Source organism: Microtus oregoni, unplaced genomic scaffold (genome assembly GCF_018167655.1).
Source record: "Microtus oregoni isolate MIOR12 unplaced genomic scaffold, Mior012 000019F_ref0000042, whole genome shotgun sequence".
Taxonomy (NCBI): domain Eukaryota; kingdom Metazoa; phylum Chordata; class Mammalia; order Rodentia; family Cricetidae; genus Microtus; species Microtus oregoni.
Window position 1 is genome coordinate 25,068,045 of NW_024543078.1, and position 26,767 is coordinate 25,094,811.

Consider the following 26,767-nt stretch of genomic DNA (forward strand, 5'->3'; position numbering starts at 1 on the left):
AAACTCCAAATGATGAGAAAGATGAAGAAACAGCACTGGGTACCAAAGCCCAGAAAGTGTCTATAAAAGCATGAGTTGACCACACCCCAGCATTTGCCCCTTGGGTGAACTCTACCAGAGGATCATGCTTGACTGGCTTACTGTACGTAGCAGGATCTGTTTGCATCTCCTGATGGCCTCCGCTCCACCTGCCTCAGCACCAGAACCCCCAGTTGTCTGCTTGCTGTTTGGGTGCACATCACCCTATCACGGCTTTTAATGTCTACTTTCCAGCGGTGGCACCATGCTGACTGCAGGCAGAGCCCTTAGTGGGGAAGACCTAACCGGAGGAAGTAGCAGTGGGCCCTTGAAGGTGCTACCTGGCAATCTGGTTCTGGTACCATTCTCTGGCCTGCTTCCATGCGAGCAACTTCTCCCACATGTTCCTGCTGCCACAGACTTTTTCTTTTTTTTTTTTTTTAGTTTTTTGAGACAGGGTTTCCTCTATGTAGCCCTGCCTGTCTTGGAACTCGCTGGCCTCGAACTCACAGAGATCCGCCTGCCTCTGCCTCCCGAGTGCTGGGATTACAGACATGAACGGTCACCTCCCCACATCCAGCAAGATATTGTAAAACCCTCTGAAGCCACAAGACAAGCTAAGATTCATCTTCCTTTGTCTATCAGGCACAATGAGTGCAACAGTGTGCACACAGGGCGATTGTGCAAATCAGCCTGAGTTTGCCTCATTACAGTGTACGTGGTGCTGTGACCAGTATGAAAGCGGAGGGACAGCCTTTCAAACAGCAAGGGGTCTTCCGGCCTTATTTTCCTCTTTTGTTGATAGGGTGAAAGCCGGCACTGAAATGGAAGTCTCAGCATCCACGTTGGGCAGTTAAGGTGAGAAGCATACAATGCATGGTTAAGAGCACCGGCTGCTCTTCCAGAGGACCCAGGCTCAATGCCCAGCACCCACGTGGGGATCTAAGACCAGTGGCAAGACACCAATGTGCATAAAATAAAAATAAATTAATATCTAATTCCTTTAGTGTATGCTGAACATGTGTGAAGCCTTGGGAACAACGCCTGGTTCCACTGGTAAGAAAGCATGGTATCATCACTGGTGGCATCTGATAATTCTACAGCTGATGACATCTTAGATTTAATGAAATATATATTATATATATATAAATTGTTCTACTTAAACCTTTCTGCATTATCAATAACAAATATTCGAAGCCAGATTTTCACATATTTTCCATTTTTTGAACATTGGGGAAATCCAAGCAGACTTTTTAAAGGTTAACTGTTGACTGACTTTTCTGTCCTGCCCGGATCCTACAATCATTTAGTCCCAAAGAAATCACACAGAGGTCTACATTAGTCATAAATTGATTGGCCCATTAGCTCAGGCTTCTTATTAACTAATTCTTATAACTTACATTAGTCCATAATTCTTTTCTGAGTTAGCTAGCCATGTGGCTCGGTACCTTTCTCAGCGAGGCAGTCACATCTTGCTTCCTCTGAGGCTGGGTCAGGACTGCAGACTGAAACTTCCCTCTTCCTAGAATTCTCATTGTCCCGCCTATACTTCCTGCCTGGCTATTGGCCAATCAGCATTATATTAAAAATAATACAAGTGACAGGATAAAAGACCATTGCCCCACAGCAGTTAATTTTATTTTTACTTTAATATTATACCCACAACCTCGTTCCTTTTACAATTCCATGTGTATTTCATGTGTGCACACATGTGCCTGTGGCCAAGGGTGAGACAAGGCACTCATCACACAGCACTTACCCACTGAGCCACTGAACCATCTCCTCAGCCCCCCAACAGCTCCGTCTTATAAAGCATTTTGGAAATAAAAAGTTCAGAGTTTTGTATATTATGAATGCTGTAGGTGGCTCTGTTCTTATGGAAAGTGTGATTCATTCACCCAGTGGACTTGAGGCTCAGCTTATGATGTGGACCAGAGGCAAGGACAGTGAGCTAAAGGTACATACTGAGAACTCAGAAAGGGGGAAAAAAGGGAAACAGTCTGGCTCTCTCACTACTACTAAAAGAATCCAAGCTTCCACAGACTTTAAGAACTGGTTTATTTAAAAAATATATTTTAAAGGCTTAAAAAAAAGCAGTCTTCAACAGCTCATCATCGTTTAGCACAGTCAAGGCCAACCAGGTCTCCCCGACTCAAAAGCTGCACTTGAGCAGAGAGACGGTTCTAAGTCGCAGTGCGGCTGATCGGGCTCCAGCCTCCCAGGCCTAACAGTGTTTCCAGTGCTTTACAAATGAAGTGATTCCTACAATACGGAAACGCTAATATGAAGCACAAACGTACAGAGAAAATATGGAACTTTTGAGATACAAAACAAACTTAAGATACAGTTAAAAAACAACTACTGACTTTGGTCTTTTTTTTAATTTAAAAAAAATTTAAATACAATTTTTTAAAAAATTCCTAAGTCAGTGTGTGTGCCTATGAGTACCATCGCCTGCTACAGCCAGAAAATGGCATCAGAAGCCCTGGTGTGGAGTTACAGGGTGTTGTAGGCCACCTGACGTGGGTGCTAAGCCCCAAACCTGGGTCCTCTGCAAGAGCACCGAGCACTCTCATCACTGAGTCGTCTTCAGTGCCACCCCCAACTGTTTTTAAAGGCAGCCCCTGACTGTGCCGGTCAAGCTAGTCTTGATCTTAGGGACTAAACTGATCCTCCTGCCTTAGCCAGTTATATAGCTCGGGCTAAGAACAAATACCGAGCACCTGGTTCTACATTTTTTAGTAGAAATATGGGGAGAGGAACAAAGCTGGCCCTGTTGTGTGGCACCTTCACGCACAGCAGCATGCCAGCCAGGCCACCAAACACCCCGGGAAGCTGGAGGAAGACTGGCTGTGTGCTCGCGGCTGTCAGTCAGCACTCCGATCCAATGTCTTCAGTGAGGAAGGAGGGTGCAGGACGGACCTCAAATTCTGTGAGCCACCCTCTGGGAAACGTCCAGTTCAGAGCGCTGGGTCAGATGGTCTGGAGCTTGGTAACAATCAGCACGCGCACTGTCTGGTCAAAGGAGCTGCAGATGCAGAGCCCCCTCTTGTCAGGACTCCAGTCCAAACTCGAGACAGGCTGCGTGGACAAGGTCACATTCTGGAGGAGGCTGACGGAACCTGCGACTCCCATCTCTACTCCCTCTGAATCTTTCTTTGACCGATGAGTTGGGTATTCACTAAAAACAAGATCAAAGTGGTCAGAAAGCAATCCCGGCACTCCCTGTTTCAATAACAGCTGATACTGACCATCACTGTGACTTTCCAGTACTGACCTATATGAGTAAAGACTGCCTCCCCTGAGCCCTAGGACAATACACCTAGGGCAGTGAGTAGTTTTCCCGCAAACTTCTCCACAGCACCTCTGCCCAGCATCTGCTGATGCTTCCTCTTCAATGTGAACACTGTAGCTAGCCTGACGGGGTGCTCTCCGCAGTCTTTTTTTCTAATTCTTTCCTAAATTTGGATTGCTAGACGGCAGGTGAAAAAGCTGTAAGAAGCATTTACAAAACTTCCACATAAAGGACTGGTACTGCACCCTGACTCCAGAGTATACCCACCATTCAGACCTGGCCCGGGGACCTTCTCCGTACTACTACTGTGGGAACGCCACTGCATCCACAATGGAGAAGGCAATGATGAGAACATATGATTTTCTTTCCAGCAGAAAATATAAACTTTTAAGCTAAGAAGAGGGAAAGGATAACAACTAAGTAAAACCTGACAGAGATCTGAAAGGTGGAAAAAAAGAAATAGCCTTCTCTACAGACGTGGTCTAAGGCTCCAGGGCAGTGGTCCTCAACCTTTCTAATGCTGAGACCCTTTAGTTTCTCATGTCATGGTGACCCCCCCAACCTTAAAATTATTTTCATTGCTATTCCATAACTGTAATTTTGCTACAGTTATGAATTGCAATGCAAATATGTATTATGCAACCGCTATAAAAGAGTCAACCCCCAAAGGGATCACCACCCAAAGGTTGAGAACCACTGCTGTAAGGTATAGCCCCCCACAGGGCCTTCGGAACGCACTGTGTATCAATTATTATACTTTGTGAATGCAAAAACCCAACAACTAACCAAGCAACAAAACAAGCAAACAAAAACAATGAAAAAAAAAAACAGACCCAGTGTTGAACAGACACAAAAGGATCAGACACAGTAGAAATGGAGGCGAAACCACAGGTAGAAAACACTTTCTCTTCCTTTTAAACCCAAATTATTTTACCTAAAAGAAACAAAATATTCACACACATACACACACAAACATGTCTTAAGTAAATACTTTCCCCACAACTCTTAGTAAACTTTGTAGTTATTCAGTATTAAAACAGGGCCATGTGTGGTTGTGTGTACCTTTAATCCCAACACTAAGAGGCAGAGGCAGGTGGATTTCCAGAAGTCTGAGGCCAGGTTGGTCTAAGTAACAAGCTATGGGCCAGCCAGGGCTAAGTAGGGAGAACTCATCTCAAAAACAAAACAAAACAAAACAAAAACAAATTGGTTCTAAAGTCTCTACATTATCTATGCAAGAGTTTTTGTTGTTTTTTAAACAGGTGTGGAAACTCATCTGCATTTCTCGCCTGGCTAGGTGAACGCTTCCAGTCTGACTGTACCGTGAAGGCAGAGTAGCAAACAGACACAAGTTCCGCTGCATCTTATTTCAGCCACTCTCTAGACAGCGTCACAGCAAAGCTCCAAAGTATTTACAAAGTACACAGGTCATCTGTCCTGACGACGGTCAGTGCCTACCTTAAGATGGCCTCCCGGAGTTGGGGAGACCCCCTCCGTGGTTAAAGCGCTTCTCCGGGAGCCTGAGGACTGGAGTTTAGACTCCAGAGCCAGGTAACTGTCCCTGGGTCAAGCAGGAAGTTCATCTACTAGTCACAATCAGGGAGCTCCCAGTCAACAAATCAAGTGGGGCGTGATCAAGACAGACACCTGATGCAGGTTTTGGGCTCCATATGAACACACAGCGGTCAATTTCAGAGGAGGGAAAGCCAAGGAAAAACTTCAAATGTCTAGGTGCCTACACTCTAGCCTTAGCAACATAAAGAAAAAAAATCTAGCTGCCACCATGCCCCGTTATGGAAAACTGGTATTAGCCTCTTTAGCAGACTCAAAAGTTGGGGAATCAAGGAAACAGACACAGCTGAGCTAATGAGACCTGCAAAACCCAAGGCGAGACTGGGTTAGAACCACGAAAGAATGGAGTGCAAAGCTTCCAGGATCAAACGGTCTCTCCACCCAGCATCATCCCAGAACACCCAAGACATATCTACTGCTTTTTGCTGACAGAAAGCATCGTAAATTAGTCAGCTAATGGTCGCAGTTCTCTACCAAGTACTATCTCACTACAGCCCTGCGTTTCAGCTTCTAAAAGGAGCGTAGAGAAGGTTTGTAAATGAGGAAGTCCAAGCCACACTGAACATGCTGTTTTGTTTTTTCTATAGAGTAGAAAATTTAAAAATTAAAAAACTTTAATTCTGAAATATCCTTCAGTAATGAACTTAACATTTTCTGAGTAATACTTAGAGATTTTTTTGTCACTGCTAATAAAGTTTTTAATCCTTCAATCTGTCCAAGCCCCGCTGAACTGGCAACTGAGCTAGTACCTAGGCCTTGGGAATCTCGGAACACACACATGACTACAGCTTCCACAGTAACTCATCCTGCCTAGGTTTACAGAAAAGAAACTCTGTTGATAGAGGCTGTCTCTGCAGACCAACCAGGAGCCTGGGGCTGCTTTCAACTCTACCATCATGAATTTAGCAAACTCATTACCCAAACCTAAGCAATGTAACCCGCTCCCCGACTTCAGAGGAAATGTTCTAATGACTACGAGGTAGTGTTTAATGAAAGTTTTCAATCAAATTTAAAAACAAAGCTATTCCCACCATCACCCTTCTCCCTTCCTTCCTCCCTTCGTCCCTCCCTCTTTTTATTTTTTGAGACAGGTTCTTACTCTGTAGCCTAGGCTGGCCTGGAACTCATTATGGAGTCCACGCTGGCCTGGAACTCATGGCGATGCTGGCTGGCCCTGTCTTCTGAGTGGTGGGATTATAGGTGTGAACAACTTCAAATTCACCGGGAGAACCACAACTCTGTGTCACTCATACACAGAGATATAAGTACGACAAATATATTTACTGTGTCTGGTAAGGGCGAGTTTTTATTAAATGTAAAATAAATACATTAGCAAAAGAAACTATTTAGAAGGCCAGTACGTAACAACACTGAAAATGAAAATCATACCAAAATGAATTAAGTCCGTGCCAGAGGAGAATAAGGCTGTGGACTCCTACATCACACCCAAAAGGAACTCAAAAGGACTTACTACTTCCACAGGTGAAGACTGCCGGCGCCGCCCGCTGTCAGAAAGAGCTCTCTGTTCTGAGGCAGGTGTCGAACTTGCCATATGGTGGACTTATGGGCCTGCTCAGACAAGACACACGGGGGTTAAAGACTAAACGACACCCTGGAGAGAAGACTCAAAAACAGAGAACCATAACCACTTCGACTGTCAGGAAAGAACATTTTGTTGCTGCTTTAGCTGATCAGGCCGTTTTGCTGAGGAGCACAGTGTGGGTTGGCGGTGGGCCTGTCAGGGCTATTTTGACTAAATTATCAGGCACTGTCCTGATAGGCCTGCCTGCATGAGTGGCCTGAACCTTCTCTTTGGCAGTTTCCAACCCCCCCTCCTTTGTCCATTTTCAGTATTTAGCGATAATATGTGACCGGAGCTTCTCTTCCCATCCCCTGGTCACTCTTCTCCAGGCTTCTTGGACCTGGCTGCGGACTCTTCTAGACTTGAAAAATTCTATGGTTTCAGTGAAAATGTGCCTTTGGTACAGTATTTGCTTTCTTCTATTCTCTTAATTATATGATCTGGTCTGTTTATGGTATCCTAGAGCATCTCATGTTTTATATGTATGTATGTATGTATGTATGTATGTATATGTGTGTGTGCAAAGTAACAGGATATAAAATCAACACACAAAATTCAGCAGTGTTTAATATCTAATAATGGTCTTGTAAAAAAGAAGTTGGAGCAAGAGGAAAGAACCCCGTTCACAGTAGGTAACTTAAAAAATAAAAACTTAGGAATACACATCACCAAGGAGGTGAACAACCTCCACAGTGAAAAGCTAAGACTTTGAAGAGGACACTAAAGGGTGGAAGGATTCTCCACGCTCACAGACTGGCAGAGCTATTACAGTAATGGCTACATTATACAGGGCTACACACATGCAAAACACTCTCCCTTCAAGTTGATACTGTTCTTCCCAGAACTACAAAAAGCAATTAAAAATTCAATGTAAGCACAAAAGAGCTAGAATAGTCAAAATAGAAAGAGTATGTCTGGGCATGGTGGTGTACACCTTTATTCCCAGCACCTGGGAGGCAGAGATAGGAGGATTTTTGTGAGTTTGAGGCCAGCCTAGTCTACATAACAAGCTCCGAGACAGCCAGGATTACATAGAGATACCTTGTCTAAAAACCAAACAAATCCAGAGTTATAGCTGTAAACTGAGCCATTCTATTCCTGAGGTGCTGAGAGCTGTACAATACTAGAAAAAAATCAGACACATAGATCAGTGAAATATAATGATGTCAAAAGTACACACACATAAACACACACAGCTTCTTCAGTAAAGAGACAGAAAAGCACGATATAAACACACATAATGTATTTAGATTCATATCTTTCGTCCTGTACAAAATCAATTAAAATGGATCAAAGACCTTAATGTAAGAATAGAAACTATGAAACTGCTGGAGGAAATAAAAAATGCACAAAGAATTGTAAAACATTAAGCAATAAAGCAAAAAGTCACTCAATGGTCAATGTTTTCAAAAGGAAAAATGTGAATGGCAACACATCCTTGAACTGTGTTTAACAACCTCAGTCATGAAGGAAACACAAATTATAACTGTTCTGAGATTTCATTTCACCTCCATCACAGAGAATATCATCAAAAAAACAAACAATCACTTTCTGAATGGACTGAAGACCTGCTTCACTAGATGGGACCCAGACCCTGTGGCTAGATAGGCCACAGGCCCTAGAGGAGAACCCCCTACTATTACTCTGCTAACAGGACACAGCATTGAAATGACTCCTAAGGACACACTGCTATACCCATAGAGCTCAGCTCTCGTTAGAGGAGCTTCTTCTTGCAGTAGAAGGCAATTAACACAGACACCCATAACCAGCGACTGTGTGTGCTCCATGCTCTTTTCAGGGCTTGGGGTCTTCCCAAAAGAGGAGGGAGGAAGTCTGTAGAAGCCAGGGATGATGAATAGCTTAAAAGAAACAGTGTTTCCTGGACACAGCAGGGCAGATGCACACACGAACTCACACCAGCTATGAGAGCGTGCACACAACCTACACAAGCTCAAGACAGACAAAAGCCCGAGTATGGTTAGGGCAGGTGGGCAGGAGTTCCACCCAACCTGAGGAGTTACTGGCATCTGACAGCTTCTAGATGAGGTGACCACTCCCTAGGGTACAGCCCACACTCAAGAGTGGCTGGGCAACACAAGCTGAACTTACTGGATGTTGGGGTGGGGGGAAGAACACAAAAACAAGAAGGTGGGTGGATAGGGAGGTGGAAGATGTAGGAGTTAGGGAGGGGAAGTGAATATGATCAAAATAAATTATATGGAATTTTCAGTTAATAAAAATATTATTAAAAAAAGAAAATGAACAACAAATGATGGCAAGAACATGAAGAAAGAGGAACCCTTACTGCTGGTGGGAATGTAAAGATGTAAAGTGGAACAGCCAACAGAAGAGAACAAGGAGATTTTTAAAAAGCAACCCAGTCAGGTGGTTCCATCGTGTAATGGTTAGCACTCTGGACTCTAAAAAGCAACCCAGTTATATCAATCCTGGATATAGACCCGAAGACTCTAAGTCAACATATTACAGAGATGATTGCACATCGACTTTTAACATAGCCGAGGAATAGAACCAGGCTCGACAGCTATCAGTAGATGAATAGGTAAAGAAAATGAACTACACACACACACAATGGAATTTTATTTCTTCATTAAAAAAGACAAATACAGATGTTTTCTCTCAAATGCAGAATCTAGGATTAACCTGCTCTGTCTGTGCAGATCATGAAAGCTGAAAGTGTACTGAGAGGAAGGGAGGGTTGTTAATGTGTGAGAAGAGGGGACATTGAGAGTAATGGAATACACGGACAAGAAGGCAGAAGAGGGAAGGAGTTGATGGGGAAACGGGGACCAGAAAGAGGTAAGCAGGGGCATGTGGAAGGCACTGGGGGAGTGCACTGAATAACAGTGATGCATAAAAACACATGCTCAATATGCTGCTTCTAATACTTTTCATATCTGGATAGCTTTTGATTTTTGTCATTATTTAAATGTGTTAATATATTTCCTACATTAAAAAAAAAGTAAAATATATTTCCTTAGGAGAATAAAGATAGGCAAGTGGGTAAAGGCTACCGGTTTATCAGGCCCTTACTCATACCAGTAAACCCCCTCCAGCATGCTGGTTTGCCAGGGGGTCATGAGGAGAGAGAGCTGAGCAAGGGAGGGGAGACCCAGGGAGAGGGTGGCACTGCTCGGTAAAGTAGCTCTGCTATTTGAGCTAAACCATTTCACATCTCAGTGGCTATGAAACTTGAGATTTAATTTTCAATCATGTGTATGGGGGTGGGGTGGGGAGTCTGTGCATGGCAGTAGTGCCTGAGGAGATCAGAAGATGGCATCAGATCCCTGGACTTGGGAGTTACAGGGCGTTGTAACTGGCGCGGATGTTAGGAACCTGCCTCAAGTCTTTTGAAAGAGCAGTGAGTGTTCTTAACTGCTGAGCTATCTCTCTAGTCCTGTATGATACTTCTTGTCATTGAGCTGACTATTCACTTGAGAGCAGGACCATTAGCATAGAAAAACATGAACCTCAAAATATACACTTTAAGTGTATGAGATTAGGTTCATACTGTCCAAATGAACTTGGAAGGATACTACTATATGTAGAAAATAACGAGTGATTTACAAACAAAATATGGAATAATTTAGTAATAGAAGATTGAAAGATTAATTATATTCTAAAATGACACTGACAAAATAATAGTTTGTAGTTACCTTGTTATGAATTTATCTCACCTGACACTAGCAATTTATGCTTCATAGCAATGACTGTATCATAAGATGACACAAAAGCACAAAGGAGGAAGTTGTGTGAAACCCCAGGGCATCCACAATGGGCGAAAGAACTGGAAGTAACTTATTTCCTGAGCAAACGGCACATTTGAGTCTCATGGAAACAAACCACCTGTAGCTGATTTCCTTCTTACGCTTCTGGAAGGAGGGCCACATTCCCCACCTGTCTCTTGCAAGTATCAGGACATTTTGGGGGTTTTGTTTTGTTTCTTTCTCTGTGTAGCAGTCCTGGCTGCCCTGGAACTCACTTAGCAGACCAGGCTGGAATTGAACTAACAGAGATTCGCTTGCCTCTGCCTCCCAAGTGCTGGAATTAAGTGCGTGGGCCACCACCTAACAGGATGTTAACATGGACTGTAGCTACTTTATTCCAGACATTTCTTTTTTTTGTGACAAGTATTTTCCCTTTGTTTTTCTTCCTTATTTATTTTTCTAATGTTAAAAATCAAAAGCCTTTCCCACTAAGCTCTCTCAAGCAGAAGCCAAAGTATAAATAAACAGAACACTCTTGACTATCTATTACGTCAAAACCACAGTAATCAGTGTTTTAAAATAAGTCCACTTTAAAAAAATGAACAAATTAATTAAAAAGTTCACTTAATAAAGCAAATCAGAATATAAAATAAAATGGGTTGAAATAACAGTGAAAATGCAATTTCTGGAAAGTACATTATTAGTTATTAATAAGCATATATTTATTAGAAAACATCAAGCTAGAATTTCCTGTTCAAATTCTTGGTATCAGCAAGGTTTCTTTCACTACAAAATAAGATTCCTAGCTAACCAAGATAATTATTATAATCAAGAAGTATAAAGCTGGCAACCTTTGGAAAAGTAACCTGCACAAAAACACCTAAGATCCCACAAGCACGTGACAGACAGAGGACGCCTGGCGACTCACTCTGCGTACTAGTCCAGAATGACCATCACGGCTCTCCACAGAGAGTCTCTCATTTACCTTTTCTGTAACAGAAGCAAAGCCTTTGGTGGGATGCTGTGTTCGCATGTCAAAGACGTGGAACTTGCCTTCCAGAGATGTAGCTACTAACTTATTCATACTTATGTCCTTTCTGTCAAACTCCAAACTACACACCTGAAAGCAGAGAATATATCTGTTATTGATAGGTTCTTACATTCTTTATTTGTTAAAGACTGGGTATGGGTGTTTTGCATGCTTTCATATATGCACACCAGGTGTGTGCTTGGTACCCAGGGAGGCCAGAAGAGAGGGTCAGAATTCCTGGAACTGGAGTTACAGGCGGTTCTGGGCCATCATGTGTGTGCCGGCAACCAAATCCTGATCCTCTGGAAGAGCATTCAGTGCGCTTTACTACTGAGCTATTTCTCCAGATCTTGTTCTCTTTTAAGTTATCTGAATGGCTTAAAATGGTGCTTGAATATTCATTAAGCCTTTTGAATCTATAATATAGCAAAAATATTTTCTGTTAATTTGATCAATAAAACCATGCTGGATTCCCTTGTTCAGTAGACAGTCACAATGTGATGTTTTCATTATTTAGCACAGGTAGGTGAGTTAAGGCTACCTTCAGAAATCAGAAAGGAAGTAGAGGTGTACAGCTTGAACACCAAAGCCTAAAGGCACTTGGTGAAACTTCTCCTATTCCAGCAAGTAAAAGATGACTTATTTGCTCATTTTGATAACATCTGTGTGGTCCCCATGGTCCTTAGATGGGCTGTGGGCACTACTGACTCCATGAACATTGTACAAACCATATCTGAATATGCAATCACTTTCTTAAGAAAGGATGCTTGGCCACCATTAGATTCAAGATGATTTGGCCCTGAAAGTTTAACTTTTGGTGGAAGGCCAAGAGACATGAGTCAGGAGAAAGGATCTGAGAACTTTGTAGTGGCTAGACACAGACAGTAAATGCAAACATTTCAGAGAAGCAGGACAGCACAGAAATGCACATTACCCCATTTTTAATGTTTGTCTCCCAACGCAGTGACATGTTTCTGAGATCAAACAGCTTGATATCCCCATTGTCATAGCCAGCACAAACAACACGTTCTTCTTGATTATAAGCATTGCCTGGAAATCAAGATACTTTTCAGGTCTTCATAAATCCACAGTGAAGTCTGCTAAGAAAAACTGTTACACATAAAACTTGGGACAGATGTAAATTTAAAAAATTATCCTGGGGATAATTCTGACAGGTGATGGGCAGCATTAATTTTTAAAAATGCTTACTTAGCACGGTGGCACACGCCTTTAATCCCAGCACTAGGGAGGCAGAGACAGGAGGATCTCAGTGAGTTTCAGGACAGCCAGAACTGTTACATAGAGAAACCCTGTCTCAAAAAACAAAACAAAACAAATGCTTACTCGAAATTCTATGGCAAAAGTCTACTTCAAAGTGTTTACGGATTCTAAATGGAAAGGAAATGCTCTCTCAGGCTGGAAATACAGTTCAGGCTTGTCTAAGCAGGAGCAAAGCCCTATGATCCATTCCATACCTACAAAGACAGACCAACTATAGTTCACAGACAGTTGTGCCTGGGAAGATACATATTCTTTTCCATTCCTTGGTAGGAGTTATATATGAACGTAAATACTGGTTTAAAATTATTTTGCAGAATATCTTCTGGTTATTTTATCTTTGAGGAAACTCTGTAATCAACTGGAGTGTGTTTTTAGTGGTGTAGATGACCATACCTAGAATTCAGAATGTGAAGTTAATCTCAGCACGCTTAGCTCCAGGGTGGTTTTCCTGCATAGCTCTTTTTTTTTTTTAATTATAACATTTTTATTGAATATTTGACAATATTATAGAAAGTTTGGGAAAAGACAAATGACCACTGTTTGCTATAAATGGCACAATGGGAAAAGTTACAATTCACAAATCTCTAACATACTTACATATTTATAAGGAAACATTTCCATATTTATAAGGAAACATTTATATATAAGCCATTTCTATTTTATTTCATATATTGGTATCAGTTCTTTTTCTTTCTTTTTTTTTATAATTTTTTTTTTATTAAGAAAAGAAGAAAAAAAACATAAACAAAAACAAGTGAGACAGTGGAGCTGATCTACTGGGAGCTCACCAAGGCCAGCTGGACTGTGACCGAAAAAGCATGGGATAAAACCGGACTCTCTGAACATGGCGAACATGAGGGCTGATGAGACGCCAAGGACAATGGCACGGGGTTTTGATCCTACTTAATGTGCTGGCTTTGTGGAAGCCTAGCCAGTTTGGATGTTCACCTTCCTAGATATGGACGGAGGGGGGAGGACCTAGGACTTACCACAGGGCAGGGAACCTGGACTGCTCTGTGGACTGGAGAGGGAGGGGGAGAGGAGTGGGGGGAGGGGGAGAGGAGTGGGGGGAGGGGGAGAAGGGTGGGAGGAGGGGGAGAAGGGTGGGAGGAGGGGGAGAGAAATGGGAGGCTGGGAGGAGGTGGAATCCTGCATAGCTCTTGCTGACGAAAAAAAACTGTGAGGAAAGAGGCCGGTCCTGTCAGAGTGTGAGGCCCCAATGTCTTCCACCTCAACTGCCTCCAGCTTCCCATTGTAAGCTCCAGGCCTGCACCCCACTGTGAGCTCTTCAGGTACCAGTGTCTTGCTCCTGCTGTGCCCCGAACTGACCTCACGGTTCTCCTTCACCACTGCCACACTGCGTGTGGAGCTTTCCAATGAGCAACAGCTTTCCCTCCATGAGCAATCCCAAAATGTCCCCACCGTGGACAGGATCCTTTTCCTTGTTCCTCATTTTATGGGCACAGAATCGCGAGTACAATTTATTCGGCATCTATCATATGAATCATTTTCATTGCTACATATCTTCTGTACCTGCAATACTGTCTAAAACTTCTGAACTCATCCGCACTATGCTGTCTGCCACCCCACACAATCATCACCAGTGACATCTGAGATGTTCTGCCTCAGAAGTTCTCACCAAGCACAGACCTTCCAAGGCCGACTGACCACTACGTCCAGTCCACCCAAACAACTGTGCTTTTATGGTGGCTATGGCAACTGTGGCGAGAGTTGTCTCTGTGGCCAATCTCTCCACCATCCTCTTCCACGGCACTTTGCATTTAGTCCCTATGTTGAAATTTCTCTACCAATTTAATGATTAAAAACCTCTATAAATCCTTGATTTGAGCTCAAAATGATTTTCCTCCCTCTGCGTCCTTTCTCCCTCTGCATCTCTCCCTCTGTCCCTCCCACTGCGTTTCTCCCTGTCTTTTCCTCTGCACCTCTCTGCATGGACAGATATTCCTTGTGATGTTTTATTACTTCTGTTTTATCCTTAATAAAGTGGATGCCAGTCCATCTTCACTAAACCGTATGTCTGAGGGCTCAATATGACTCAGTTTCACTATTGCATGTCCACAGCAGTTACAAAAAAAGGAGTAAAGCCAGGCATGGCGGTGCTCATCTGTAGCCCCAGTTAGTCAAAAGACTGAAGCAGGAGTATTACTCGAGTCCAGAAGTTTGAAGCTAGCCTGAGCAACATAGTGAGATCTTGTCTCCAAACAACAAAACAAAATAGAAACAAAAGCTCACAAAAGCCAGGTGTGGTGGCACATGCCTTAATCCCAGCACTTGAAAGGCAGAGGCAGGAAGATCTCTGCCATTCTGAGGGCAGCCTGGTCAAAAAGAAAACACAGTTTAAAGGTAAATATGGAGCTGCAGCCAGCAGTGCATGCCTGTAATTGCAGCTAGCCTGGGCTCTGGCCCACATCTTTTACAGTCAAAGGCAAGCACCAACATTGACAGGAATCAGTGGGCCTTATAAGTGTATTAATAAAGGGTGACAATTATCAGACTAATAAGAAATAATTGTGTAATGGCACAACTATGTCCTAGAAAAGAAATAAACTATGGAAAATGTGACAGTTTTTAGGTTATCATTTCCATTTGAGGCTTTATTTAGCCTTATTAATAGCATCTGGTACCAAACTAGGTCAATATTATCATAAAAACCTCTCATAATAATATTAGATATTTTAACACTCAACAATCTATGCACATTCTACAACAGTGGTTCTCAACCTTCTTAATGCTGTGACCCTTTAATATTCCTCATGTTGAGGTAAGCCTCAACCACAAAATTATTTTCACTGCTACTTCATAACTGTAATTTTGCTGTTATGAATCATAACATAAATGTCTGTATTTTCTGACTCCTGTGAAAGGGTCCTTAGACCCCTCACAAAGGGATTGTGACCCACATGTTGAGAACCACTAATCTAAGAGCTTTAGCATTACCTTATTGGCTCCTCAACACTATTAAGTAGTAAATTCAACTAGCACCACTGTGTAAATACAATAACCAAGAAGGAGTGAACTCTGGTGACTTTCTCCAAGCCACACAATAAACCAGGTGGTAAAGATGCAAATGCCAGCCTGAGCCTGATGTCAGCTACTATGATACTTGCCTGAATAACCTCTCAGAATAATCCACAGAACAGATTTCTGGAGACCACTGAGAATTTCCTAAAACACAAACTTCAAATGCAATAACCTTTTCAGTAACTTACCAAATGCCACGGTCCAACAGTCTCTCTTGTTTTCTCCTTGTGCGGGTTCCATGTTAGCAACAGGATCATCCTTTTGTCTTGGGTCCCACACCTTGACAGTTCCTGCCATGAATAAAAGGGAGCTGGCAAAATCCAATAGTGACTGATCACATTTCCCGTTTGCATTCTCCTGCCAATGTGACATGTGCCAATACTGTAGATGTTACAACATCTGAAAACTATTCGTGCTTTCGTGACTGCAAATTGGTTAAGCTGTACTCGATACCAGACATAACCCATATGCTAGTATTAGAAATGATTCCGAAAATAATAGCTATACATAGAAAAACACACAAGTGCTCCTAGGCTATCTATAAGTATTGACTGACAAGGCAAAGACAAGTGTATAATTCAAAACATGCCTTATTTTCCTGGTTCACACTCAAACTAATGTATGTATTTAGAAGACTGGAAGTGTTATTTCTTCATGTTTTCCTTACTACACACATAACCATTGGCACTTTTCCTATGCAGAAGAATAAGCACTGTTACTACACTTTCATAAGCGCTTTTAGAATGCCATTTCAAATGCTGGGGGAGGCAGTTCACAGCAGAGTGACCACCATGCATGAGGTCCCAGCTTAGCTTGTTGGCATCAGAAGAAACACCACCACCCATTTCATTATATAACTAAGCTTAACTTTCCATAACAAAATAGTAAGGAGGGAACTATTAAATAAAATTAGTCTAAATTAAATTTTAATCCTCTTATATCAATGGATATTATAGGATTACTAACTTGTGCGACTGCCAAAACCAACATAAATGCGTGCAAGGAGATGGCTAACAGGCACACATCTGAGCAAGAACAGGGGAAATCCCTGATAGAGACAAGAACTTAAGACTCATCTCCATGCATAGAGCTGGTCATTAAAAGACTACAATCCTGCATGGAGAGGACTCCCACCAATCTGACAGAGATTACCACTCAGCTACAGATTTTACACAAGCCACCATGATCTATAATACATTTTCCACACTTGAATTAGCAAAGAACATAAAAGTGATTCATAATACAAAATAAGTTAGCAGTCAAGCAAAGACGTTCATGCAAGTGGAAATGGTATACAATTTCTAATCTACAAACTTACAGGAAAGAACAATCAGTATTAGGCAATTAGTCCCTCATCCACCAGAGCTGACCAGGTAGATAGGTACAATGGGTGATTTAGAAATCCACTTTATAAGTTATAAAATATTTATCACCAAGGAGTTACGTACATAACAATAATCACTTCTCCATAATTTCAAACCACTCTCCTAAGAGTACCCAGAGTGCACGGTTATTGCAGAAGCATAGTTGAGTGGAGTGGTAGAGCCACACGAAGGAATGGTGCAGCCGTCAGAGTAACAGTTACGGAAACAGAAGCATCTGTACATGACAAAGTATAAGGTAAGATGCATCATCTCAATGGCTGTGGTGATGGAGGAAGGTCATTGGTTAAAAAATAAAGAAACTGCCTTGGCCCATTTTATTGGTTAGAACATAGGTGGGTGGAGGAAACAGAACAGAAAGCTGGGAGGAAGAGGAAGTGAGCTCAGAGACGCCATGCTCCCCTCTCCCGGGCAGATGCGAAAGCTCTGCTCTCTGAGACACACGAAATGAAGCTCCGACCCAGGATGGACGTAGGCTAGAATCTTCCTGGTAGGCGCACCTAGTGGTGCTACACAGATTATTAGAAATGGGCTAAATTAATATGTGAGAATTAGCCTAGAAGAGGCTAGATATAATGGGCCAAGCAGTGTTTAAAAGAATACAGTTTGTGTGTTGTTATTTTGGGGCATAAGCTAGCCAGGCGGCCGGGGTGCTGGGGACGCAGCCCCACCGCTCATATTACTACACTGTGGCAGCATAGTGAACTGCTCATCATCTTTCCTTCTGTGTCCCACACGGCTTCCATGAAAAATTAATTTCCAACACAACACTGCACTTGAGTAACTACTAGAAAATTATATCTCATTTTTATTATAAAACAATTATTTTATAGAAACTAATACATCTCCATGTGAAGTAGCAAAACCTGGGACTCCATGGCAGTCACTGAGACCTGTCCTGTTGGTCACTATCGCTGAAAGCCAAGCTGGTGCCTGTGGAGCTTCTACAGGACTCAGGGACAGGTCACAGGGGGCATTTCCAGGCAGCTGTCCACCTGACACTTCCCGAAGGAGAAGAGAAGGAAAGGCTGCCACCCTAACCACATCACTGTCATCCACCCGGAGGACTTCTGAGTCTGTCAGAGTCAGGCCATTATTAGCTGTTGAACTACTCCACACTAAAATACTCAGGGCTATGACTCTCCCTGAAAATACACAAAAGTCTGAAACAAATGAAGAACGTGCAAGAAAACTTGCCTACTAGGATGCAGATGCACAGATTGGTAACTGCTGAGTGAGGCCAAACAAAGAGGATTCCATCACATAGATGTTTCCATTAAACGTTTGCTTAATATTTAAAATACACTGACTCACCATCCCGGCTGCCGGTCACAATTTCAGGTGCTCCTTCCCCAATTCCAAGTCCACCTATACCATCTATAGTGTTTATAATTTCTTTGTGGCCCTTCACAGAATACACTGGCATCTCTGGAGCTTCTAAATTCCTAAGCAAAAAACAACAACAAAATAAAAACATAGCTACTTATCACATGTGGCCCAAAAATCAATTCAAAATGAAATAAGTAAAAAAAAAAAAAAAAAATCCAAAATGGATCAAAGACTTTAAAACCCAAGACAGAGACTCCAAAAATGTTAGAGGAGAAGAAGTCAAACGCTGGGCGATACAAGCAAAGGCAAGGATTCTCTGCAAAGAATGTCAATTGCACACAAACCCAGGAAAAAAGACCCATAGAGACACAAATGGGTAAGGTTATACACAATTACATTTTATTCAGTCATGAAGAAAAATGAAATCATGACATTTGTAAAAAAATGGACAGAAGTGGAAGCCATTATGTTAAACAAATAAGCTAGAATCAGGAAAACAAATACCATGCTTCCTCTTATACATGAAAATAAATTAAAAATTATATACACACACACGTGTGTATAAATGCATATGTATGTTTGTATGTCGGTAATAAAATTGGAGAGGTTGGCCAGTAAGATGGCTCGGCAGACTAAGACACTTGCCACCAAGTATGACAACCTGCACAGAAGCCCAGATCGTTCAAAGCATAAGAGAAAACAGACCCCCAGAAGCTGTCTTCTGCTCTCCACTTGTGCGTGTAAATGTACACACACAGACACTGACTAAAATGTGAAAAAAAAATCTAAACAACGAAACAAAACTTGAAAAGGGGGTCAGAAGGGAGGAAGTGGGCAATGGAATATACACACTAAAGATATATCTCGCCAGGCGTGTTGGGGCAAACCTTTAACGCCAGCACTCGGGAGACGGGCAAATAGACTGTTAGTTAGAGGCCAGCCTGGCCTAGTAGTGAAAATCTGCCACTCGACACACTAACCCCTCCAGTCCCCTGGCCCAATAATGAAAATAAGACGCTGGCCCTTCTTTCCATTTCTCTGAAATTCTGTGTCGAAGTCTGAAATGACAACTAAATGTGAATTTAACAGACAAGCAGTTAAGATCAAGGAGAAATCACACCAGTTTCGTTTTGATGTTCCTGTTCTAAAACAGGTAACCGTGTGAGTGGAATTTAACTATAAAGTAATACAATCTAAGTGATAATCAAAACATCTTATTAGGCAGGGTGTGGTGGCCCTCTCCCTCTAATCCCATCATAGGAGGCAGAGGCAGGCAGATCCCTGAGTTTGAAGCTATTCTGGTCTATATAGTAAGCTCCAGTCCAGCCAGTGCTGCAGTGACCCCAACACAGAAACAGTCAAGCAGCCCAGATTAGAAATGAGCTAATAACAAACTGGGTGTGGTGGCTCACACCTTTAATCTTAGCACCTAGGGAGGAAGAGGGGCGGATCTCTGTGGGTTTGAGACCAGTCTGGTCTAGTATTCCAGGACATCCAAAGCTACACAGAGAAACCCTGTCTTAAAAAAAAAAAAAAAATTCTAAAAAACAATTAAAGAGATATATGAATTCATTCAACTTTAATATTTTATTTTATAGAGACAATGGACACAACTGTGATTTTGTTCATTCAAAGTTCAAAGCAGGGGTTTACTGAGTTGCTCAATAGACATTTTCCTAAAAAGTTGTGTCTAGATCTTAAAGCATTAAAGACTAACAAAAAAAAAAAACTTTAATTGCAAGTTCTGCATGGAAAAAAGTAAAATCAGTGTATTGCTCTATAATGCCAAACTTATGGCTAAGATGGCATTAATTACCAGTACCAAGCAGCCTGTGGGCTAAAAGAACTGGTAACACTGTTTCAAGTTCTAGAGTTTGGTGATCTTTTTAAACTTTAACTTTTTAAACTTGTTTAACTTTTGAGGTTATATCATGCCCCACCCCCTTTCCTCCCACAGACCCCCTCCTTGCTCTTCATTCATGACTGTTTGTTCATTGTTATTACATACCTATACAGACATATGCATACACATTCCTACATGTAGTATGAACAGCATAGGATTTACAACAGCCCTCATGATTTTAGTTACTTGTGGAAGAAATCAAAATATTGGAAAGAATTTTAAAATGAGAATTCTCTTTCAGAAGGGTAATGAACCTATCAAACAGAATGCGTAATCCACTGGTATGCTGTTTAATCATCTCACCATATATGAAGATTTCCATCAAAATCCCCAGTAGCTAAGTGTCTCTGCTGCAAAGACGCGGCACCAAATGTTCCACACTTAATGGGCTTAGCCTTTTCAATCTGGACAGAAAGGAGAGAGGACACTTATATAAGCAGTTACTTACAATCACAAGGTCTACAGCTTTGTTCTGAGGGTTGAATACATTATATAATATAAAAAGCAATTAAAACATTTTCTGATAAAAATTTTTAAATTCTTTAATTTTGTATAATTTAGAAAGATATCACTATAAAAGAAACGTTGTTTTTGAGATAGGATCTTACTGTGTAGCCTTGGTTGGCCTTGAACTCAGAGCTCTTAGGCCACTGACTTCTAAGTGCCAGGGTGAAAGGCATGTTTTGGCTTTTTTTCTGGCTATTTTTAGATTCGGGGTGGAGTTTATTTATTTATATGAGTATGGGTAGTTTGTCTTCATGTATGTCCACATGTATGCAGTGACCTCAGAAGATAGAAGAGGGCATTGGGTTCTCTGGAACTGGAGTTACAGGTGGTTGCCATATCTGTGCTGGGAATCAAATCCAGGCCCTTTGGAAAAGCAGCCAGTGACATTAACCTCTGAGCAATCTCTCCAGCCAGATGGTCTGAGACGTGGTCTCTTACTTTGATGCCCAAGTCAGACACAATCCAGAGATCCTGTGTCCGTATGGGATCACAGGGGAGGGAGCGGAAAAGAGATGCCCAGTGAATGATTGCTGCTGCTGTTCTTATCTCACTGAGACTTGAGGCCCTGGTGTGATGGCTCACTCCTGCAGCCCCAGCACTCCAGACATGAAAGCAGAAACACAGTTGTGAGTTCAGGGTTAAGCTAGGCGACATAGTAAATTCTAGGTCAGGCTGGACTATAGAAAAGGAGACCCTGCTTTAACCTCTCACAGTTCTGAAAAGCTCTAACATCTCTGCTGGTGGGCATGTAAAAAGGCTCACTATGTACCATGCAAAGCTCTCAGCAGATACGCAAACACAACAGAGCCATTATTTCTTGAAGGATACAGGAACACAGCTGTCCATGAGCCTCTAGTCCTACCTATAGGACCTAGGAGGTGCTCAATACTCTCTGAATGAGGGAGCACACCTCTCATAGCCCTTCCGCACCAAACCTTGGGGCAGAGAAGCCAGCACCAGAGACCTCTCCCTGGTCCTTTCTGTCCTCTGGGTTTTCATGTGCTGTGTGTCTAAGATGGTGTCCGGTGTCACTTGCACACAATCACAGAAACAGTTTTCATATACTGAGCATATGACAGCAGACATCATTCTACATGCTTTTTCTAGAAAAGACCATTTTTTTTAAAACATGTACATCGCTGCAAACTGTTCAGGATATCACTGTGTGTGCTTGTGAGTGCGGAAATCAGAAGAGGACTTGAGGTATCCAGATCTATCACTCTGTTTTCTTCCTTTGAGACAGGGTCTCTCATTGAACCTGGAGCTAAGCTAGCTGACAGCAAGCTGCAGGGATCTTCCTGTCTCTGTCCTCCACATGCAGGAATCACAAGTGTACAAATGTGGCTGACTTTTTATACGGCCACTGCAGATGAAAGCCCAGGTCCTCATCTCTGCACGACAAGCAGTCCCTAAGCCTTACACGCAGTCCAGGGTACCATTTCAATTGAGAAGTGATGGCCCATACTTAGAATCAAGGGCCAAGCCAACCTCAGGCTCTCGTTCCTAAGTTCTAAGCTTGGAAGAGTGAACAAAATGGTGGAGGAATAAATTAAAGCTAATTTCAGATTTCTCTATTTTGGTTTTTTTTTAAACCCTCATTCATTTTTTTGCAAGAAAAATACATTGTATCATGCTTCCCTCAGAGTTTCTATTTTTGTATCAAAACCCAGAAACTTAGGTATTACTTGTGTATTTTTCAAGAATCAAAACTCAAAACAATTGCCCAGAGAGGCTGAGCTCTGTTGTATCTGGATTTGGAAAACAGTCTTGTTTCCTCTAAGCTCAGACACTCATAAAAGTCAGTAACCAAGGGGACATCACAAACACACAGGTTCATGAAGCACACAAAAGCAACACTGTTAAATTTTTTTCTATGAAAAGTGGTAACTTTAATAAAATACTAACTGGTTAAAAATAATGATCTACTTGGTTAAAATTATTTCACACAAAAATCAGCCTAAGAAATTGGTAAATATGATATTGAGAATGACCATCAATGATAGTTTATTTGGCCTAGATTTTTATAATCTTTGCCAGAAGCATATGCCAGCATGACTAAAGAAGCCCATGATCAATAATTGCCACAGAGCTATTTTCGCTCTGCCCGAGGGCGGGTCTACTGCCGCTTGTCAGTACTTCCTCCTCCACATCCTGGCACTACTTAATTAACACTGAAAGCTTTAGTCAGGCAAACGCTAACAAGCACTGAATGCAGGAGCGCAGGAGCTAAAACACCAAAGCCTCACTAGCTCACTACCAACCTCACCCATGATTCGTTTTTCAGGGATGTCTTTGTCCATACGGTACCTTCGTGTACATTAGAAAAGTTGAAGTCTCGGGAAAGGATGACGAAGGGACACTTGGACAGATACTGTTATGTGGCCCTACACAGTGTTCAACTAGGGAAGGAGGCCCTGCCCTCCGTTTATTTATTTATTTTAATGTATGTGTACGGTATTCTGCCTGCACATATGCCTGTGCATTAGAAGCACGACTGTTGCTGAAGAAAGCTAGAGGAGAGCATCAGAGCCCCTAGAAGTGCAGCTACAGACAGTATGAGCTGCCATCTGGGTGCTGGGACATCAAAGCTGGGTCATCTGGAAGAGAAGACAGAGTGCTTTAACCACGGAGTCACCTATCCAGTCCCCTACCCTCCAATTTTATCTGTTCAATTTTTGTTTGTTTTTGGTTTTTGAGCCAGGCTCTTACTATGTAGCCCTGGCTATTCTGGAACTCACTATGTAGACCAGGTTAGTCTTAAACAGATCCTCCTGCCTCTGCCTCCCGAGTGCTGGTGTTAACGATGTATGCCAAACTGCCCAGCCTCTTGCCCTCCATTTGTACCCATTCCTTTAGCAGTAAGATGAAGCGCCAGAAAGGAAACAGCTGATTTGCTCCTCTTACATGTATCTTGTGTGCATAGGCTTTGGTATAAGCCTTGTAGTAATCCACCATAACACAACGAGCATGACTCCTCCTATTGGGGTAAGGAATCCACCTGGTCCCACGGTTCTCAACTCCGGTACTAAAATCAACCAGCAGAAGGTCACATTTGTAGAGGTCACATTTGTAGAGGTGGGAACAGAGCATGGATATTTTAAAACCTGTACGTAGCCAGGATTAGCAGCCAAACACAGAGGACTTGGACACAGGAAAGCCATGGGCCATGCATTTAACCTCCAACCTTTTCTCTGCACCCCTCAATAATACAAAACAATACAATGCAATAGTAAGTTCTGAAAGGCGCTTTGTTCCTAACGTTCTACTTGCTTTTTAGAAGGAAATGTTCAAGTACCTGCGGTTCTGTTTTGGCAGAGGACCTCTACAGGAGTCTCAGTAATTCATGGAATGAAGAGGATCCAAAAACAGAAGTCGTTACGCCTGGGGTTCAGATCATGTGTGATACTCTCTTTTTTAGCCCTACCTATATTTTCTAAATGTTCTCTTATAAACACTTGTTACTTTCACTTAAAAAATAAATAAGCTTGGCGGTGGTGGCACATGCGCCTTTAATTTCAGCACTCCGAAGGCAGAGGCAGGGGTGAGGCAGGCGGATCTCAGTGAGGTAAAGGCCAGTCTAGTCTACGGAGCTGAGTGGAGCGAGTTCCAGGACAGGCTAGTGTTGTTTACACAAAGAAAACCTGTCTTGCAAAACTAAGTAAGTAAGTAAGTAAGTAAATAAATAAATAGAATTCATAAGATTCTTCAGAAATTAGGACACCAGAACACTATTTCACTTGGAATAGCTATTACTGAAATGTATAAATGCACCATAATCCTTGGGAAAACAAAGCGCAAGTCTACAGATGCTTTCTGGCTGAGGGTTGACGGGCATTTATTCCTAATGCTTCATTTTAAAGTTTCTGTTACGCCAACGTTGCCCATGTTCAGAGTCCTTAACCCACACTGACTAGCAATTCCTACACCAGTATATAAAACTCCCAAGTTCATTCATTCCTCTTTCTTTTAACAAATTTGCGTTGAGTCGCTGGTCCTTACAAATGATACTAGAAGGCATTGTCCCCATTCTCCAGCTTACGACCTAGAAAAGTAACACAGCCTGCTTACTTCTGCACAAAAGGTCAGTATTATAGGGACATAGAGCAGGAAGGGCTTCCTCTGTCAGCTCACCTGAACTGGCCACTGGGACAGCAACAGGTGACTGTGGGTTAAGGGATGAAGAACACCAGCAAGGGAGAGAAGACCAAGCCATGTGTAGATTCTCCAAGTTGAATGCTGGCTACAGAGTACGAACTAACCCTGAAAAGAGGCTCTCAGCAAAGCTCACGGAGAGAGGGCGCGTCACACACCTTCTCATGTAAGTTTATGTATCCGCTACCTGTCCTAAACTCATTAAACTCATCTGCAAGCCAACTCTTCGCATAGCTCACCAACACCTCAGTGAGCCTGGTCATTTGCTTCAGTCAACTCAAATGGAAACAGTTTTCAAAACTGTAACTATAGAACTGTTAGCCACAGCTCAGCACCACAGCACATGGCCTATAATCCCAGCCCACTGCGGGGACCGGCATGAGGATTATTAATTTGAGGCCAACTGGATAACACAGACAACACCCATCTCAAAAAGCAAAGGAAATGTTGGTTATTTTCATCATTCTGTAACTGGCTCACACTGGCAGCCTTCTACAAACCCTGTCAATCTGGTCTTGCATCCTCCTAAAAGCCCTTCAGTGGTGTCCTGTTCTTCTTAAAAGAAAAAGAAGGATAAATCTGTCAAAAGTCTTAGAGATCTTGCAAAGGTCCCTACTTACCCCTCTTTTTCAGTAGGTTTTGTGATTATTTTTCAGATAGCATCTCAAGCGGAAATTCTGCTTCTACCCCGAGTGCTGGGATTAAAGATGTGCACCACCACTTCCAGAGTGTGTTTTGTACTTTTTTAAAAATAGTAAACAGCATGGTGGTGGTGGCACGCACCTTTAATCCCAGCACTCCGGAGGCAGACATTGGAAGATCTCTGTAAATATGCACCTTTAATCCCAGCACTCGGGAGGCAGACACTGGGAGATCTCTGTAAGTTCGAGGCCAGCCTGGTCTACAAGAGCCAGTTCCAGGACAGGCTCCAAAACTACAGAGAAATCTTGTCTCGAAAAACCAAAAATAAATAAATAATGAAAAAAATAAATCTATCTCCCATCACTATCAAAGAGCTTTCCCACACGCTGTTTCTTCTGGAACTTCATACTCTGACTTTGCCCTAATTAGTTTCTGCTCACCCTAAATGTTTTTACTCTCATTGAACTCGACTTGATTTACATTTATGCACTCTTGCTTTGGCTGTTTTAACCGACTGTCTCTCCCAACAGAAAATAAACTCCACGAGACCCGTGACATTGCCATTCACATGCCTGGGACTATCAGGCATTCAAGTGATACTTGTCGAAAAGCACGGGGTATTTAGCTGTCTCCACATCCCGAGGCCTCCTAAGCTCTGCTGCACGACACGTGCGTGTATTGCATATACGTACTAAGAGACTATAAATGCAAACACCCTAAAAGGTCCACGAACGTAACCTTGAAATCTCAACTTCACTTCCCAGAAACCTTGCAACCGACTGCACGGAGGGTGGCGGGAGAAGGGGCTGGCAATGAGCCAAGGTACTAGTTCCCCAGTGAGATTTTGGGATGGATGACAAAGTTTTAAGCCCGAAGTATTTCTCAGTCTGTAATCTCCTTCTTTCTGGTCCTGCTGGAGCCAAGCTGGAGCAAAGAGTACTGCAGACCCCAGAACACGCACGCACGCCACAACAGTCGTCCACGCCTGCGCCCACCTCCCGCAGCAGCTTCAGGTCCCCGCGCTGGATCTCGTACACCTGGATAACGCCGGTTCCGCGGGCGAAGTTGCCCATCGTCACGAACTTGGCACTGCAGGGCACCCATTTGCAGTCGAACACCGTGTAGTTTAGGCCTTTTTGAATGTGCACGATGATCTGAGGCTTCTCGAAGGTGGACATGATGCCGAGGAAGACAAACACTAACCTGGAAACCAGACTACAAACATCGCAGGGGCAGTTTGTCCCTCCCTAGCCGCACTCTACTCGGACGCTCAAGCAAGTTGGGCTTGGGTGTCTCTGATAATGCCG

The 26,767-nt window shown here is 42.6% G+C and overlaps 1 protein-coding gene across 1 annotated transcript; it reads right to left on the reverse strand.

Moving 5' to 3' along the window:
• Positions 1 to 2,068: 2,068 nt before the first annotated feature.
• Positions 2,069 to 26,710, reverse strand: Dnaaf10 (dynein axonemal assembly factor 10). The gene is made up of 8 exons (XM_041669199.1): positions 26,456 to 26,710; positions 20,463 to 20,563; positions 18,242 to 18,372; positions 15,734 to 15,835; positions 12,157 to 12,272; positions 11,178 to 11,312; positions 6,357 to 6,454; positions 2,069 to 3,199 (listed from the first exon to the last, which is right to left on the reverse strand). Exons 1-8 carry the CDS (start codon positions 26,636 to 26,638, stop codon positions 2,992 to 2,994), a joined length of 1,074 nt encoding a protein of 357 aa, XP_041525133.1. The 5' UTR covers positions 26,639 to 26,710; the 3' UTR covers positions 2,069 to 2,991.
• Positions 26,711 to 26,767: the final 57 nt, after the last annotated feature.

Coding starts and splice junctions, on each gene's coding strand:
- Dnaaf10 (XM_041669199.1), bottom strand. CDS start 26,638: ATGTCCACCTTCGAGAAGCCTCAGATCATCGTGCACATTCAAAAAGGC. Junction 11,313..12,156: donor AGACAAACATTAAAAATGGG/GTAATGTGCATT, acceptor CTCTGCTTTCAG/GTGTGTAGTTTGGAGTTTGA. Junction 6,455..11,177: donor TTGCTTCTGTTACAGAAAAG/GTAAATGAGAGA, acceptor TTGTCTGAGCAG/GCCCATAAGTCCACCATATG.